We start from the raw sequence: 18,620 nt of genomic DNA on the forward strand, positions 1-18,620 counted from the left end.
AGAACCTCAATTATTTCTCAGCGTCATCGAAAATTTGGACCATCGGATGGAGATGTGCCGCGGCGGTCATTTGGCCGATATTTTGTTTCATACGTATTTGAGCCACACCAATATTATCATAATAAAGAGAAATGATAATAGTTTTCTTAAAAAATGGTATTTTTATTCAAAACCAACACATGCCCTTGAAACTTAACCACCCTTTAGTACTATGTTACACTGTCTCGAAACTATTCAACTTTTTCACAAAAACTATTATTGGCTGATGAAAAAGTTATTTAGTATGACGTTACTGTGCGTCGAATTGGATTTTCATGGTTAGTAAGGGAATATCTCTGATAAGCATGAATTGTAGTAAAGTTGCTCGAAAATTAAATATTTAGCTCCCTATAAATAAATATCTGTTGCTCCAACTTAAATATAATTTCTAAGAATTTTTTTGTTTGCCATTAAAAACAACAACAAGAACGTTTCGCACTTTGTAGTTTTTATAACCCTCTGTTGATGAGAACTGCCATTCTTCTACATATTGATGACTTATTTGCAGCACTAAATATTCGCATATTTAATTCAATTTTACCCTTTCTACAACACATGCGTGCCTTACAGTTAAGTCGTAGTGTATACTGCAGTTGATATCTATCGGCGTACGTGCTTTCATATAAACTCAAAGGATCAACATTCCATTGTCTGGTTAAGAACGTGTCTATGCTCACCTTAGGTCCTAGTGCGCCCAGCGCGCCAGGTGGTCCAATTGGTCCGGGTTCGCCTGGTGGTCCAGCAGGTCCCGGAGAGCCCGTTTCACCTTCAGGGCCACGTCCGCCATTCATGCCCGGTGAGCCAGGCTCACCAGGTGGTCCGGGTGGTCCAGGTGGACCTGGTTCGCCAGGTTCACCCTAATAATAGCGGCAAAAAGAACAGAAAAATTGAATTAGTGCTAATGGCTTACAAAAGCAGAGATTAAATGCTCAAATCATATCTCCGTCTACATTTTTATGGTGAGTACGTGAGTGATGTAAAAAAAAATCTTTCAATACATGCGCATGCAGTGATAAAAAAAAAATAAATAAAAATAATAATCAATTAAAGCGAGGAAAGCATGCACTTAAGTGGTTAAATTATGAAAATTATTAAAAGAAAAATTAAATAAAAGTAAATTGTGAAACGACAAATGCCATGAAAATATTGACAGTTTTGAAATAGTTTTATTTTTTGTTGTTGGTATTGTAATACTACCTTCGTATACCTGTGATGTTGTGATTTTGCATTTCAAATGAATTTTTATGAATGTTTTCTATTTGTTATTCCATGTAGTATGGCTGCATATTCAAATTTTCAAGTGACCAAATGCTATACTATTTTTCACACATACGCAAACACATAGATGCATGCTGAATTTACTTATGCATGATTGTATGCATATTCATAACTCAATTGTTTTTTTGCTTTTTAAATTTGTCACTATTTTTTTTTCATGGATATTTTTAGTGCGCGTATGTAGTTGTGAGTTCACAAGCATGCCGACACTTACCTTCAGTTGTATGACAGTGGTGGCTGACACATTCACGCCGGCTTCTTGTAAGCCCTTACAAATAATAAAAGCAAAAACAAAGAAATTAAGACAAATTGAAAAAATCATGAAATAAAAATCACAATTTAAATTAAAAACATAAAATGACTCATATACATACATACATATGTAAGTACTTGACACCCTACTATAACTACAACAAAAAAAAAAAAACTTTTCAACATCTTTTAAAGTTATTAACGTCTTCTCAATATAAACTTGATGATACTTCAATTTTAATATTTCCTCGATTTCCTGCTGTTGGTAATAAAAACTCAAAATGTCTCTTAAACGCTTCTTGGCATAAAACTTTTAAGACCTTTCGTGTAGCGCACAGCGCACAGATGAATACCGTATAATGTGTGAGGTCCTTTCCTCAAAAAATGCATTACGCTCATATACAGACATACAAACATACATGCGTGTGTACGTACACTCACACTTCAGAGTCTGTAAGCACACACTTTTCTTTTGCCCATTTGCAACATATGTGTAGCCATTTTCCGTCTGAAAGATTTCATAACATTGACTTGCAGATGATGCCACATGTACAGAAGCGGCTGAAAAAGTAAACATTTACATTCATACTGTATTGTATTGTATTGTATACGCTTAGTAACATATGCGCTTGTGAATTCGTGTGTGAGTTTTTCGAACATATCCAGTAGGAAAACTTGCGACGATATGGCAAAAAAGTTATTATAAGGTGATTTATGTTTTTTTACTACAAGTATATCTATTAGACTTATATAAAGGGTTTTTCAATAACAGGTGTTAGTTAGGTGTTATACAGGAGAGATGATTAACGACTTTTTATGGCCGGAATCTGGACAACGTTTATTTTCAACAACACGTGACACACAAGCAACGAAACCATTGATCTTTTACGGGAAAAGTTTCGTACCGTGCTATCAATCGAAGATGTGATCACAATTGGCCACCGAGATCTTGGGATGTAACACCTTGTGACTTTTTTCTTTGGGACCATGGGAAAGAGAAGGTCTACGCCAACAGTCCAGGGTCGATTCAAACCCTCAAAGATGGTAGTCGTGAGGCTATCGAGGACATAGGGCAGCCACTTTGCAATTCGATTATGGAAAATTTCATGAAAAGTATATTGTTCTGTAAGCGTGGTCGTGGTGGTTGATTGCCTGATGTTATTTTCCACTATTAACGGTATAACTTCCTCTTTATAATGAAATAAACATCCGATCATTTATGTTAAAATATAGCATTTTTCTTTGAATATCTAAATAACACCTCTTATTGGAAAACGCTTTATTTATTTTTTTTTTTGCACAAAGTGGCGCAAAATTAATCATCCAATTTTGTTTTTCAGTAACTTTTTTACTTAAGCAAAAAAAAAAAATGATTTGAGTGGTGGAAATTTTTATTTTGACCTTTACGCGCTTCGCTGTCTGTCTGGTTAAATTCTGCAGCTGTCTAGTTCTCATGTTCCAAATATGACATACGATGCCATTTGCAAAAAATATAAATAAAATAAATTCCATATGGATAGCGAGAAAAAAACAACTAAAAGACATCTTTGAAGAAATCAAAGTACAATCTAGTCTCTAACTGGCAGCTCTATTCAATATGCGCCTCCCTTCGATGAATGTTTGTTTTTTCAAGCAAAATTTTTGGTACAAAACAACTCTATTCGGAGGGATCCAGGTCTCAGAGAGTAATTTTACATGGAAAATTTTTATGTGAACGCAAAACTCTTTTAAGCGCATACGGATTTAAACACAACGGTTAAACAGAAAACAAAATCAGACTGAAAATAAAACTGGGGATTACTTGAAACCTGCCTTAGAGAAACTTTAATTGCAGATGTCACACAAAGTAAATTTGAAAAAACTAATTTTGTCATAAAGTAATTTTGTCAAAAAAATATTGGGAATTGTTCATTTACACATGTAGGTATATATACACATATGTATGTCTAAATTTTTTTTGCTGGAATGATGGTACAGCTGTCCTTTCTAGTGTAGCAGAGTTTGAGCGTGATCTGTCAATTAGCTTGTTTTAGGCATTTAATTCTATCAGTCAACCACAGGTGTACTCTGCGATTTTCGCTATGGATAAAAATATCGAACAAAGAATTTGTCTTAAATTTTGTGCATTGAACGGGATTTCGTAAGCCGAACCATTGAAAATGTTGCCGAAAGTCTAAGACGAGTGTGCTTTATCAAAAACACCGGTCAACGAGTAGTATAAGACGTTTGCAGAAGGCCGAGAAGTTGTGGAAGTTTGCTCCGATCTGGTCGCCCATCAACGTCTTCAACGGATGAAAACGCGGACAAAGTCAAGGAAATGTTGCTGGAAAACCATAATTTAAGTTTGAGCGATGCAGCTCGTGACCTTAGCGTATCTCTCGAATCAATTCACAACATTTAACATCATCAATTGGGCATGGGACGTGTGTCTGCTCGACTTGTTCCCAGAGAGTTGAATTTCTTTCAAAAAATTAATCGGAAGAAGGTCGCTGAAGACATGCTTGAGCAAGTGAATGCGGACCCAACGTTTATCCAGCGCATCATAACAGGTTATGAGATATGGGCACATGAGTTTCATATGCAAACCAGTCAACAGGCGACTGAATGGCGCTATACACATGAGCCGAAACCCAAAAAACCACGTCAAGATCGGTCAAAAGTGAAAGTCAAGTTACTCGTTTTTTGATTATCATGGTGTTGTGCACTCGGAGTTCGTTCCAAATGGTTCTACGGTAAATAAAGAATATTGTTTGGAAGTTATGCGTCCTTTGAGAGACAATGTGGGTAGGAAACAGTCAAATGTGTGGAAAGAAAACTCATAGATCTTGCACCATGATAACGCACCGTCTCATAAGACTCGTATTGTGAACACTTTTTTGACCAAAAACTCGTCAAATATCATCGAAAACCCTCCGTGTTCACCGGATTTAGGCCCCTGTGTATTTTTGCTTTTCCCAAAACTTAAATTGCCACTCCGCGGACGCCGGAGGAGAAGGAGATTTCGCTGAAGAAGCTGACTATGATCTCTTCAAACGCCTTTCAAAGGTGCTTTGATGACTGGGCTAATCGTTGGCATACGTGTATTGCTTCGAATGGAGCCTATTTTAAATGCGACAAAATAAATGTTGATGATTAAGCAATTATTTTGCGTTTTATTGAACATTTCCCGATACTTTTTGACAGAATGTATATATAATATATACGAGTATATTATTTACTTTTGATTTTAGAAGCCTTCTTCGCCATATTTCAACTTGTTGTGACTGTTCTATGACTGTCTGAACACCCAAATATATTCTTATTCAATTATATTAAAACTGTTTAATAAAAAAGTTATTTTAATAAAAAACAATTTTTTTCTACCCAAAATCCGCTATGAAGTTTATTCATATGCATTAAAAAAATATAATAGGACTATGAATAAGTTCGTGCGGTTTTTTTTCGAAATTTGAAACTTTATTGACGTAAAATGGTTACAAATTTAATATTCAAAATATTGTCCATCGCTTACTACTACTTTTTCCCATCTTTCTGGCAATTCACGGATTCCCTTTGTGAAAAATTCGGTCGGTTTTGCCGCAATCCACGAATCGATCCATTTTTTGACTTCATCGTAATTACGGAAGTGCTGGTCAGCCAGGCCATGTTGCATCGATCGGAAGAGATAGTAATCGGATGGCGCAAGGTCTGGACTATACGGCGGGTGGGGTAGGACATCCCATTTGAGCGTTTCTAAGTATGTTTTGACCACTTGTGCAACATGTGGCCGAGCATTGTCATGTTGCAAAATAACTTTGTCGTGTCTATCGGCGTATTGCGGCCGTTTTTCTCGCAGTGCTCGGCTCAAACGCATCAATTGTCGTCGGTAGACATCCCCCGTAATCGTTTCATTCGGTTTCAGTAGCTCATAATACACAACACCCAGCTGGTCCCACCAGATACACAGCATAACCTTCAGGCCATGAATATTCTGCGCCGACGTCGATGTTGAAGCATGGCCAGGGTATCCATACGTTGCCCGACGTTTTGGATTGTCGTAATGGACCCACTTTTCATCGCCAGTCACAATTCGATGCAAAAAACCCTTTCTTTTGTGCCGTTGAAGCAGTTGTTCGCATGCCATAAAACGGCGTTCAACGTCTCTTGGCTTCAATTCATACGGCACCCAATGGCCTACCTTTCGGATCATTCCCATGGCTTTTAAACGTTTGGAAATGGTTGATTGATCAACTCCCAAAGTTTTTGCAACCTCTTCTTGCGTTTGAGCCGGATCTTGATCGAGCAATTCCTCCAATTCGGTATCCATGAACTTTGGCGGCGCACCCTCGCGTTCTTCGTCTTCCAAGCCAAAATCACCACTTTTAAAGCGTGCAAACCACTTCTGGCACGTTCGCTCAGATAGAGCATTCTCACCATAAACTTCCACCAAGATACGATGACTTTCGGCTGCTTTTTTCTTCATATTAAAATAATGAAGAAGAATTCCCCGCAAAAACACATTATTTGGCACGAAATTCGACATTTTCAAGTGTGGTAAAAATATTGTTGTTTACGCTTCAAATAAAAAACTTATACTGACGTTTGTGCCTTACGACAGTAGCTCTCCAATGAATGTTTGGAAATGTGGATCGATGGAATAATAATCAAGTTACACCATCTGTTGTAAAACCGCACGAACTTATAAATAGACCTATTATATATGTATATAAAATGATGCTTTACGGTATGTGACGTTTTTCGGATTACAGGCATTATATACATGATGAGCCTTGAATTATTCTTAGCTCAATTCATAACTCTCCAGTTACCAAACCAAAAGTAATTGAAACAGTATTTCTTAAAGTAAACTTCTTTTATATATGTATATGCACATTTGATGGCAAAAAGTCAATAAATAAAAATTAAAAAAAAAATTTAAACTTAATGCGCTTAAGAAAAGTTTGCCTTTTTTTATTTCAAGGTAATGCGAAAAAATTTGTATATACGTAAAGACTAGTTTTAAAAATTTACTAGCTTTTTTTAATAACAACGCTTGGAAAAGAAATTCGGTCAAAACTTTTCCAGTTGAAATTGATCAGGTACGATTAAAGGATATTTTTCTATCAACAAATAAAGAAGGTATAGCCAACATTCTACTTATTCCAAAAATTTTAGTTATTCTTTAATTCAAAAACTTTTGCAACTCTCGCGACTTGTGGGTGCTCCTTCCGAACATGTGCTTTACATGGAAGAAAATTAAAAAAAAAAAACAAGACGATTTTTGAGTGACTTCAGACTTTCACTTTATCAGACTAAAAGTGAATGTGGTATAAAGTTGGATAATCAGAAGTTTACAAGAAATTCTGATTAAAAAGTTGAGAATTTTCAGGTACATTTTTTTAAATTTATTAAATTTTTTGCGAAAATTTTACAAGGATTGGAACTTTGATTTATGAAACTTTTTTCGTACAATGAATTATATTTTTTATAAAAAATATATCACGAAAAATAGTACGAATATTGTAAAAAGATGAAGTGACCTCACATAAGTGCTGCCAGCAAGCGGCTTGAAGACCTCGCCCACTTCAGATTTTGGCTTTCATCACAAACAAACACGCTTTTCATAGTTCAGAATATTGTAAATATACAAAAAAGTAATTTTAAAACATTTCATTTACGTATATACAATTTCAAAAGTGAAGTTATTCCAAAATGTATACTTTTTAAAATTATTGAGAGACTAAATAAATAGTTCATTGGCAGGTAATGCTCTACAAGTTCCCTTTTTTTTGTGTAGAGGTTGTTTTGCAAACGTATGTACAAGGTGGTGCAAAATTAATCAGCCTATTGGAAGATTTTTAATTCCGTCACTGATATTTGGCACATTTGAACTAGACAGCTGCCTTATACAAAGAGACAGGGTAATTTTCTTGCTTAATATTTATACAAGTATTTTATGCAAATTATCTCATTTCAGAGTCATCTTCGTCTTTCTCTAACAAAAGTTAATCATTGTCCTGCACTTATCATTGAAATATTCGAAGATTAAGCTTAAAAGCTGTCGTAATTTAAAACAAAATTGCGTTAATTTTAAATATCAATTCATCGATACATTGTGCCTCTTTTTAAGCGGTTCCTTAACGGGGTTTCATTGTTGAATATGATAATTTGTATGACTTACTGTTATCGAGTTTATCTGATTAGCAGCTTTTGTAAGCAAGCTCTGAAATTTTGCCTTGAATTTGTCTTGAAATGGATATTTTTGCTCTCTTTCATTCGAAAGTTTGTTTTGCATATTTTTGTCGTGATGAATGATGACTAAAATCATCTCCACTTTGCAGAGGAGTATACAAACTAGAAACCCCATTCATACGCACACATAGTATAACACTAAAACGTAATAAGAAATGAATGGAAAGTGAAGATATTTGAAAATGAGAAGTTAAATATTTGCAACACCAACACAGTAATTTATTTGAAAATTTGTAAATTTTGTTTTTGGGCGTTTCCATGTCAAGTATCAGGTTAGTCCATTAGTTCGCTTTTTTTCAAGGTGGTTTTAAAATTAATAAAAAGATCTTTAAAGTATTTATTAATCAATAATATATTTTCCTTCATTATTTACAATGCCTTCCCAACATTTAAGCAAATTTTTAATTCCTTGCTCAAAAAATTGCTTGTCCTAGGAGCCAAAATACGCTTCGATATCCCTTTTTATAGCTTCTTTTGAGGAATAGTTCTTGTTACTCATATGGGATTGAAGTCTACGGAAAAGGTGATAATCACAAGGTGCAATATCCGTAGAGTATGGTGGATGCGGCATTAGCTCCCATCCGAGCTCTTTCACCATATCTGTCTTGCGTTGTCGTGGTGAAACAAAACTTTGCGTCTATTCCCTAAAGACGGTCGATTCTGTTAAGCGTCTCATTTAGGTTTGATAGCTGATGGGAATAATAATCAGGAGTTATCGTCTGGTTTGGTTCTAGAAGTTCATAATAAACAATACCAGCCATATCCTACCAAATAGACAGGAGAATCTTCTTGGGGTGAAGGCCACCTCTAGGGGCCGGTTCTGGTGATTCATCTTTACCTTACCATTGGCGTTTGTGAACACGATTATTTTAAAGGACATATTTTGCATCACCAGCAACGATACGGTTCAAAATACTTTTATTTTCAAGCCGAGTCAGCAGCTGAGAACACACATTCACTCTCTGCTGAAGGTTGGCGACGGAAAGTCTATACGGAACCCATTTTCCCAGCTTTGAGACCTTTCCCAACTGAACCAGGTGCCTGTGAACTATTCCATGCGATGAATTTAACCTCTGAGCTATCATATCGACTGTGAAATTTGGCTCAGCTTCCACGAGTTCGAGCAAGGCGTCGGAGTTAAAGACTTCAGGACGACCAGCGTGCGGGGCATCCTCCACGTCGCAGTTACCACTTCGAAATTTTTAAAACCATTTTTGCGCAGTCCTTACACTCACGGTTTCCTCTCCGTGAACAGTGTTTATTTCTGCAGCAGCAGTTGTTGCATTTTTACCACTTTTCTAAAAAAAATACTAAATATGCCTCTTATACGCGTTCGAAGATTCCATTTTATTTTTTAACAACACGTGCTTCTATCCGCGAAATCACTTGTTGAATGCACAATATATCAGAGAAAATATAAATAGTTCCGTTATATTCCGGGAATAATTTTTTGTATGCAAAAATCGTACAAAAGTGAAAGTATGGGTAAAACACGCACGAACTTATGGACTGACTTGATAATCCAATTATTTAAGACTTTGTTGTAAATTTTTCTGAAAATTAGTTTATTTGTAGATTTGAGTATACACAGATATAAACTGAATTTAAAAAAAGGTTTTATTATTTTGAGTTTTATTCAAAGTTGAAAAATTCGGTGAAACGTATTTTAAATTGAAATCTTCTCCGTTCTTTTTAATATTTTTGTAAACATTTTATTTTTACTCTTTTGGATAGAACTTACATTTGAAAAAGATTTTTAATATTTTTATAATTTTTTACATTAAAATGTACTTTTAACAAACTTTTTTTTGATGAAAAAAGTAAACGGAAATGAACTGACAAAATTTTTTGAGAGAAACAAAATCGCCGTTACAAATAATCAAATTTTCAAACAAATTTCGTTTTGCCTTTCCGCCTGGGGACGTCGCAATGCTTGTGCAAATACATTTAACATCTGTATCATCGCCAGCATCTCAGTTGTCCAGACACATTTATTCTCATGTAGTGTATCATAAAATTATGCACCTTAATTTTATATTCACGACAACATAAAGACGCGACAAATGTTCATAAAAACTGGAGAAGTAAAACAAATCATACTAATGTAGATGAAGAAACAAAATGGACAAAAGCACACAGCTGCATACTGCAAGAGCATAAAACTAAAAATGCATAGGTGAGTGGACATTAATGGTGCAATGAAAAAAGTGAACTGTATGACAAAGTAAATTTAAATACTTTCAGAAATATGTTGGCGATCTAATGTGTTGATGAAATGAAAATCAGTGGAAATATATAACTTTAGTGGAGAAAGCTTTTAACAAGCTTTCCCAGTCGGCTCATGTAAACTGATAAATGGTAGCATACATGGGTTTGTATGTCTATTGTTTGATGCCATTTAAACGCCGCTTAAGATTGCTAAAAGCCAAATGCGATGGCCACCTGCAAGCAGCAACATAGTGTTCTTCGATAGCTAAGTGTTAAAACGTTTGAGATTTTATTCTACGAGGTGTGACTACTAAATAACGAGACTGATGCGACAACCAGTTATTTAGGTATTGCAGTTGTTCTCTTTCGAATTTAGTACTTTTGCTCCCAAAATTATTTCAATTACAGCTGTTTGCACTAGTCAATTCCTACTAATTTGTTTTTTAATTCGCTGGAAAAACTTTAATATGTGCCAATATTCAGGGATTGCAAGTATTCTGCAAATTGTCGTTAATTAATCTAAAATTTTCTTTATTTATTTTGTTTTTATAAAAATGTAATAGGTATTTCTATAATTTCCAATGCATATATGTATTTTATTTCATGTGTGTTTATCTAGGTTTAATAAAGCAACAAAAACAACAAAGGGAAAGGAGGAAGCACAATTTCGTTCATTAGCTGGATAGATCCTCTTTTGTTCAATATCCATTTAAAGATCATGGACTGAGCATAAGTATTTAAAACAATTTGTTGTAAATTTAATCCTTTGAGTTTAAAATGCTTTATACAAAATAAAGGATTGAGAAAATGAAGAACTGAGTATGCAGCATTATTATATAAAATCTATATTTTCATGTAGAAATGAGAAAAATTAAAAAAAAAATGCTTGAAAATTTAGTCCTTTGAACTTTCAAATTCTTTATAAAATTAGTCGACGAAGAAGTGAAAAACTGAGTAAGCAGCATTATTATGTAAAATTTATAATTTAACTTGTTAATGAAATTCCTCCTGCATAGCAAAAAAAAATTCTGATTTTTGTCGCACTGTTCTAATAAGAAGTAATTGAAAAAATGTTAGACACATTTCACTGTCAAAACTTCAATAATTTAGAGATTTGTTCTAAAATTTTGTTGTAGTGTAATTTTATTTCCATATGAAATTTCTCCTGGATAGCAAGAAAAGTTGATCTTCGTCGTACTGTTCTAATAAGAAATAACTGAAAATATTTTTAAAAAATTTTAATAATTTTGAGATTTATTCTAAAATATTGTTGTAGAGTTTTTTAAAATAGAAGATAGTTCTGTGATACGTTTTTATAATTATTTTAATTGTAGTATAAAATTTGCTTAAATGAAAATATTTGGGAAAGAAATAATTTTTTTCTTCTAATATTTTGTTTTGTCAATTTTAAAAAATTACCCAGTCGTTAGAGTTTTGTTTCTTTAAACTGAAATTATCGCTGCAAATTTCATAATAGGTAGTAAATCAGTGTGAAATACCGCTCTAGCGAAGCGCTAGCATACATATAAGGAAGGAGGATGCACAATTTTATACAATAGAACAACGCGTTTCAGTTATTCACACTTATTATGAAAATGATAGATCTTTAAGAACAAAATATACAAAATTCGTGGGTTTTTGTGGAATTTATCGTCCGAATGATTCGGCAATTCAAAGGCTGGTGAACAATTCTCAAGATCTGCTGAGAATAGGAAAAGGACTGGCAGACCAAAAACTAGAAATTTTGCTGAGAATAGTGCCGCAAAGTCTTGCTGAACTACATCGATATCACGATGTTTTCCACAACTAGGCATACATGAATCAACAGTTTCACAGATTTTACCTGTCATTGCATGGTGGACATTTAAATAATGTGATTTTTCACATATAATTCCTAAGAGCTGTATGTTGGATAAAGATAGTGAAATCTGAAAGAACCTAAATTTTTACATGTTTTATTTTAAAACAACATATATGCGCGTCTTTTGAGAGACACTTTATAATCTTATATTACACGCGTTTGCGAATCGATCGAACCGTCGCTTCGTACGTTAGTTGTACTTCTAATTGTTTGTTAGAAGTTCTCACGTTTTAGCAAAAACAAAAAAACTCGCATAAATGTTTGTAATTATACTTTGCATGCCACTGAAAATTACATAAATTTATTGACAAGGTTAATACTAATACACTTATACTTATGTATGATCTTGCAACGAGTATTATCCGCGCCTTATTCGCTAGATCAAACCCTGTGCGACTTCCAACTGTTTGCTAAAGTGAGCAGTCCTAAAAGAGCAGATGATAGGTCGATGATATCTGGAATCTATGCGTACGAACCGAAAACAAAACAGCAATCTACACTATATGTACTCCATGATGAGCTTAATCAATCCATAGTTGTTTGCGGAAGAAGCCCTTCTCTGAGAGCGAAGATTCGTATGGAGTGTTGCAGGGATGGAGGAGGGGTGCATATGAAAAATAACACTAAATAAATACCAATGAAATCAGAATAAAATCGTTTGCCATGCCAGTCTGGTTACTTAGTAGCCACACCTCGTATTAAATGGGAGCCTGAAAGTGGTCCAATAAGCTTTTCCTTTCACACATTAACATGATATGTTAAAATGTATAAAAAGAGTAGTTGTATTGGGTAACTTAAAGTATTCAATGTTTGTAGAAGATTAACATTTACGAGTTTGTATGAATGGACATTCCTCTCTAACAAAGTGCACTATGGCGTTCAACTGTGAGGTTGTAAATTTTCAGATGCATTTACATACTAATGAAAGTGATGTTTCAAATGGCTTGTTTTATAGAGTTTATCACATTTACTAGTGTTAATGTTTGGCTTATGGCAACTTCGGTAATTTATTTTACATTATAATGGCTGTTTCTGTTTGAAACAAAAAACTTCGGATATTGGACAAACCAGTTGTCCAGGTGAACATATGTAAGAATGTGATTGATATTTCATTGCCGTAATTACAGCAACATTTATCGCAGACATTTAACACATCTTTTAACAAGGTCGCCTTTGCAACACTACATACGTGGAATGAGCTGTAATTCGATATTTTTATCGAAGAGTTTAGTATTTTTTAGCATTAACTTACATATAACATTTTCACATACGAGCTTTACTTGTTTTTGTTTTTATTGAGCTGAAATATTCATCTCGCCTGCTCGAATGAACTCGTGAAAATTTTCGTACGATGATTTACTATGATTTTCGACATAAATTATCGAGATAGAGATGCATTGATCAAATTACTTTGCCCTGTGGCGTTGAAGCACCACACTTAGACACTGCGAAACGCTGGTACTACGAGTTGCAACGTGGCCGTCGATTCTTGCAAAACTAATTTCACGAACGCCGTCGAAAATCGATTGTTGTGTCAGAAACAATAGATGCTGTGCGTTAACTTATATCACAAGACTGTCACGTGTCTTATCGGAACTTAGAAGCATTTTGGACATTAGAGTGATCAGCATACATTCAATATTGCATAAACATCTGGTCGTCAAGAAGATTTGTTCTCGTTGAATACGAGTACCACACAATTTGATAATTTCCTAAAAAAGGGATTCTTATCGATTGGTGTAAAGAAAGGGTGAATAAATTCAGTCACGGTGGGTCAAAGCACGTCGATGACAAGTGAAGAATCTGAAATCTATACGTACGAACAGGAAACAAAACAGGAAGCGACAGTACTCGTATGTGTGTTCCATGATGAGCTTAATCAAACCATAGTTGTTTGCGGAAGAAGCACTTCAAAGCAAATGGTCTACTGTTTTGGAACATCTGCTCATATCGCAACTACAGGTATATCGGCACAGAAACTTCAAACAGTCAATTATGAGTGGTACACAAACATTTGTTTACCAGAAGTTTTCAGAGAATTAAGGAAAACCAGCCGCCGAAGACGAATCGTGCTTCACTAAGACAATGCGAACTCTCGCGTAGCGACACGCAAGAGAGTTTCTGAACACTCAAAAGTTTGAAAACATGGAATATCTGCTGTATAGCCCTGATTTGGCATCTAGTGACTTCTTTTCGTTCCCAACCATTAAAAATAAAATGCGAGTTTAGCGTTTTTCAACGCTTGAAACAACTTCTTTTGGAGGTATTCATTTCAGAGTGGCAAAAGAGCTTTGAAAATTTGTTCAAATGAATGTGGATGTGCATTGACATCTAAGGAGAATATTTTGAAACAACAATTAAGCCGTTTTCATTTTTATTTTATTGTGTTTGCATTATTGAGCGCAAACTATGAAAGCATCTCTCGAAAGTGACATCGTCTTTGTAAGCAAGCGAGTGAATGGCTTAATAAACTTTTTCACATAGTAATAAAATATATAGACGTTGACAGAAAAATATGAAATTTTCTAAATTTATGATGCTAACAAAAGATGAGACGAACTGTAGGTACCTCATGGGTATTAACTTGTCTAGAAGTAAGTACGAGTACGACATTGAATAGGCTATGATTTATAATAGAACTTAGAAAGTGGGATTCAGAAGCGTTTTGTTTCGCGGCATCATCAAGCTTGCGTAAGAACGGTAAATTGGCCACATATCCAGCAATGTAAATCTAAGTTGAAAGCTATTCCAGCTCAATCTATTCAGCACAGGATTCTCATAATGAGAAAATGCGGATGCGCGTAGCATTGACTAAATACATTGACTGTAATCTTACAAAATATTAATATGAAGTTTTGGCCGAAAATTCCATGAACTGAAGACTTATTGAAGAGTTTGACAGAGAGTTTTAACGACCGATTTGTTTCTCCTTTAATTTTAATAATTTTTTTATGAAAATATATATCATTATTCTATAAAAACCATATAAATTCAAAGCTTTGTGTGAATTTTCATAAAAAAATAAAATAATAATAATGCCGGTTTTCGGTAGCTATTCGTTATATGGAAAAAATATACTTGTACAAGCTCGACATGACAAAAAAAAAACAAAAAATGCGCAATATCAATCTGATATTGGAGCTACTTCAAACTTGCACTTTTTTATATCAGATTTCAAATGGCTATAAAAGTTCATAAATGCATTCTCTTTAAAAAATTTTGACTAAAATGTGTGAAATTTTTGTGTAAAATTTGTTGAATCTTTGTTTTATCTGAACAAAGTTTGCAACTTGGATTTATATGGTTTTTGTAGGAGAGTTAATTATATTTTCAGCAAGAAATACTAAAATTAAATAAGAAACAAATAAATTGTCGAAACTTCTCAATAAGTGCTATATTTATTAAATGCAGTGGAACATACTTATGTACATATGTTAATAGGCACAACCACTTAGTTGCAAAATATACGATGTATATTCAAAAATTCCATTTGTGGAAGAACATCAAGACGCACGCCACCAGTTAGAGGACGATGTCAGCCAACGTCCCTAAAATGGTGTTAGCGCCAATTATGATACATATATTTTTAAGCAATTTTTATTAAGCTATGCAATTTTGAGCAGCGAGAAATTGCTCTGCTATGCACAAGGTCTCTCTGTAGGCGGTCATCTACATAACACATTTAATTACCCAGCCAAAGCAGGTTTCTTTTTACGAGATGTCAACAATATGTGCACTTCACCTCTTTCTTGCCAGACACATACTAAATGTACCTTCTAATAAAATATGTATGTACTACTGATGAAAAATATAACATTCAAATAACATAGACCTGTAAAAAAAACTCACACCAAATAAGATTTTTTTAATGTAAAATAAGATTTCTTTTAAAAACGTGAAATTCATACTTCTCACACACAATAAATAGTAAAGAATTCTTCACAGCAAAAAAAAATTGTTTAACTAAAAAAATAAAGGTTTTTATCTTCCTCATTCGAACAGGCGTTATTGCTGTGAAACCATTTGTGGTTAACAGTGAAATGCTAAATACCAATTTCCAGTCTAATAACATGCTACAGCCACTACCTTAGATACCTATGCATGTGTAATGCTAACAATACTCAAGGCTACTGTTAACGCCAACTATACAACCAGTAATAAAAACTACAATAAAAAGTTATTATCAACGAAATAAAAAAGGTTTAACCAACTAAGAAAATAAAACAAAAACTTACAACAAACACAACGATACAATAAAATGCCGACAAAAATATTTAAATTTGCTATTACAAAGTGAAACCACACAGAAATTGGCTGCGGTTAGTGAGCCCGAAAGCCAGCCAATGTGAGTGAAAAAGTACAACAAAGTAAAAAAAAAAAAGGAAAAACTAACAACAACTATGGCAAAAAGTAGTGAGTATGTTGTAGTACCTTGACAGCAACAATTTCTGCATAGCCTAAAGTGCCGCCATGTAGGGTGGTAACCGATCGTTTCAAACCCTAAAAACGAGTTATTTTAATTTATTATTAAAGTAAGTTGTTGGGAAAAGGCAATGCAAAAACTTTTGAAATTAAATTACGGTTATTTGTAGCGCACATTTTTCATTAGCTCTGCCATTTTTTTGGTATAAGTACAATAGAAGCGCGTATGCTCTCTAAATTCAAATTATTTGCAATACAACAAATACATGAATAATTCAAATAGCCACTGGTGGCTGCCACTCACCTTCACAGTTTGAAAGACATCAATGCCCGGATGGCCAACATCACCCTTTTGACCTTTATCGCCCGGTCTGCCCGCAGCACCCTTCTCGCCAGTCACGCCGTTGATGCCCTATTATGAGAAAGTAAGCAAAATAAATAAATTGTTGATGTATGTGCTAAGCAGTAGATTGAGAATACTACTAATTTTTGCGTTTTTTTTTTTTGGTACTTACCGGATCGCCTTTTTCGCCTGGATCACCTTTCTTGCCACGCTTGCCCCGTTTGCCCGGTGGGCCTGGTGGTCCAGGTGGTCCTGCAAAATATGAACAAAAAAAAGGATGCTATGTATTATGTATGTGGTAAAAAAGTGAAGAGAAATTTATTATTATTGCCACAAAATTGCAATTTCAATTTAAACTTTAGAAGATTAAGTAGATATACGAAACGGTAACACCCAAAATCACAAGGACACGCATGAATCGGTGGCAACTGCTCTATGCTTCCAAATGCGCATTTCCGCCATTATGGCATCGTCAATGGCGCTTAAAGAGATGTCGCACCAAACTGAGCACGCGAGATGGGGCAGGGGTCGAGAAGTGTGGCAGGATGGACCGCTTATTGTGCGGCAATCGACTGCCTGCTGTGCGGTACTCATTAAACTTCTATTGAAACCTCAAAAAGTGTAGTGGCAGCCAAGTAACCGACGCGTGACACGTGCGGCGGCGTGAGGCATGCGAAAAACGAGAAAACTTTAATGTAATTGCAGTTGCACTTAATTTCGCAGTGACTTTATTCATTACGTGGCTCCACCATCATCATCATCATCAGCATCGTCATCCCAAACAAAAACACAAAAGTGCGCACAAAAGCCAAATTCCCCTGCCGTTGTCGCTGCGTAGCAAAGTGAAAGTGTAATAAAAAAGTACTCTAGCTTTCGCTGAAGTTGCAATAATGCTCCGCCCCCTTTAACGCCTATTCGCGGCTATCGTTAGTCAGCAGTAGCCGACTTTCGTAATTACTTGCCGCACTTTTTAGTATATTTGAGGGGGGATGGGCGCGGTAAAGTACTGGAAAACCTGCTAGCAATTGCTATCCGCGCTTTACCACACGTACACACACCCTTATACATATATTGAAACATATTGCATCCTGCAAAAATTTTATACTTAGAATTCGGTACACAGTAGTGTTGCCAAATTTCGCAATTGTAGTTGATAACTGTTGCTATAACGTTAATTGATTTTGAATAATGTAAACATAATTTTAGTTATAGTTCTATTCTACTTTTTGCGGTTTTTTAACATTTTATGAGTTCTAGGGCACTTTTTTAACAGTGAATTTGCGTTCGCCAGACTCCTCAGAAGTTTTAAGCCGTTATGGTTTATCACAATCTCAGCATCTCAAAATCATTATTCTTATAAAAATCCGATATTTGGCGATGCTTCGCAAAGCGTTCGGGAAGAACGTCCGAAACACTTTTGAGCTGCGCTGAGTTTGGAACAAGTACACGTTTATAAGTGCTTACCTTCGCTATCCCTAAACATTATTTATCCCTAAATATTTTTTTTTTTAGGAAATCAAAGACAATTTTTTCATGGAACTAAATAAATTTATTCCGTAATGTATTGCCCATTGTGATCAATGACCTTTTGCCATCTCTCAGGCAGCATCACAATCCCACATTCATTAATCGTCTGGTTTTTATTAGCAAAAACTGAATCAGGTACGATTTGGCATCATCATCATTACTGAAATTTTTACCATTCAAGGAGTTTTGTAAGGATCGAAACAAAAAGTAATAAGATGGTGCAAGGTCAGGACTATGTGGTGGATGCTCCAAAATATCCCAACCAAGCTCTAATAACTTTTGCCAAGTGGCCAAAAATGTGTGGGGACGTGCATTGTCATGATGTAATATAATACTTTTCCGATTTGTCAATTCGGGCTGCATTGTTTAACTTCGTTAGTTGTTCAATGTAGACATCAGAATTGATCGTTCGGTTAGGTGGTAGGAGTGCAAAGTAGACAATTCTTTTGTTATCCCACC

The 18,620-nt window shown here is 34.9% G+C and overlaps 1 protein-coding gene across 1 annotated transcript in view; it reads right to left on the bottom strand.

Annotated features, from left to right (window-relative positions):
• Positions 1 to 18,117, bottom strand: part of LOC128871683 (collagen alpha chain CG42342-like) — a 151,738-nt gene extending 133,621 nt beyond the window's left edge. Inside the window, exons 1-6 of the mRNA XM_054113632.1 lie at positions 18,099 to 18,117; positions 16,807 to 16,886; positions 16,596 to 16,703; positions 16,301 to 16,369; positions 1,532 to 1,585; positions 717 to 896 (exon numbers count right to left, since the gene is read on the bottom strand). Coding sequence (XP_053969607.1) covers positions 717 to 896; positions 1,532 to 1,585; positions 16,301 to 16,369; positions 16,596 to 16,703; positions 16,807 to 16,886; positions 18,099 to 18,117 — 510 coding nt within the window. The remainder of the gene's footprint in view (positions 1 to 716; positions 897 to 1,531; positions 1,586 to 16,300; positions 16,370 to 16,595; positions 16,704 to 16,806; positions 16,887 to 18,098) is intronic.
• Positions 18,118 to 18,620: the final 503 nt, after the last annotated feature.

Source organism: Anastrepha ludens, chromosome 2 (assembly GCF_028408465.1).
Source record: "Anastrepha ludens isolate Willacy chromosome 2, idAnaLude1.1, whole genome shotgun sequence".
Lineage (NCBI taxonomy): Eukaryota > Metazoa > Arthropoda > Insecta > Diptera > Tephritidae > Anastrepha > Anastrepha ludens.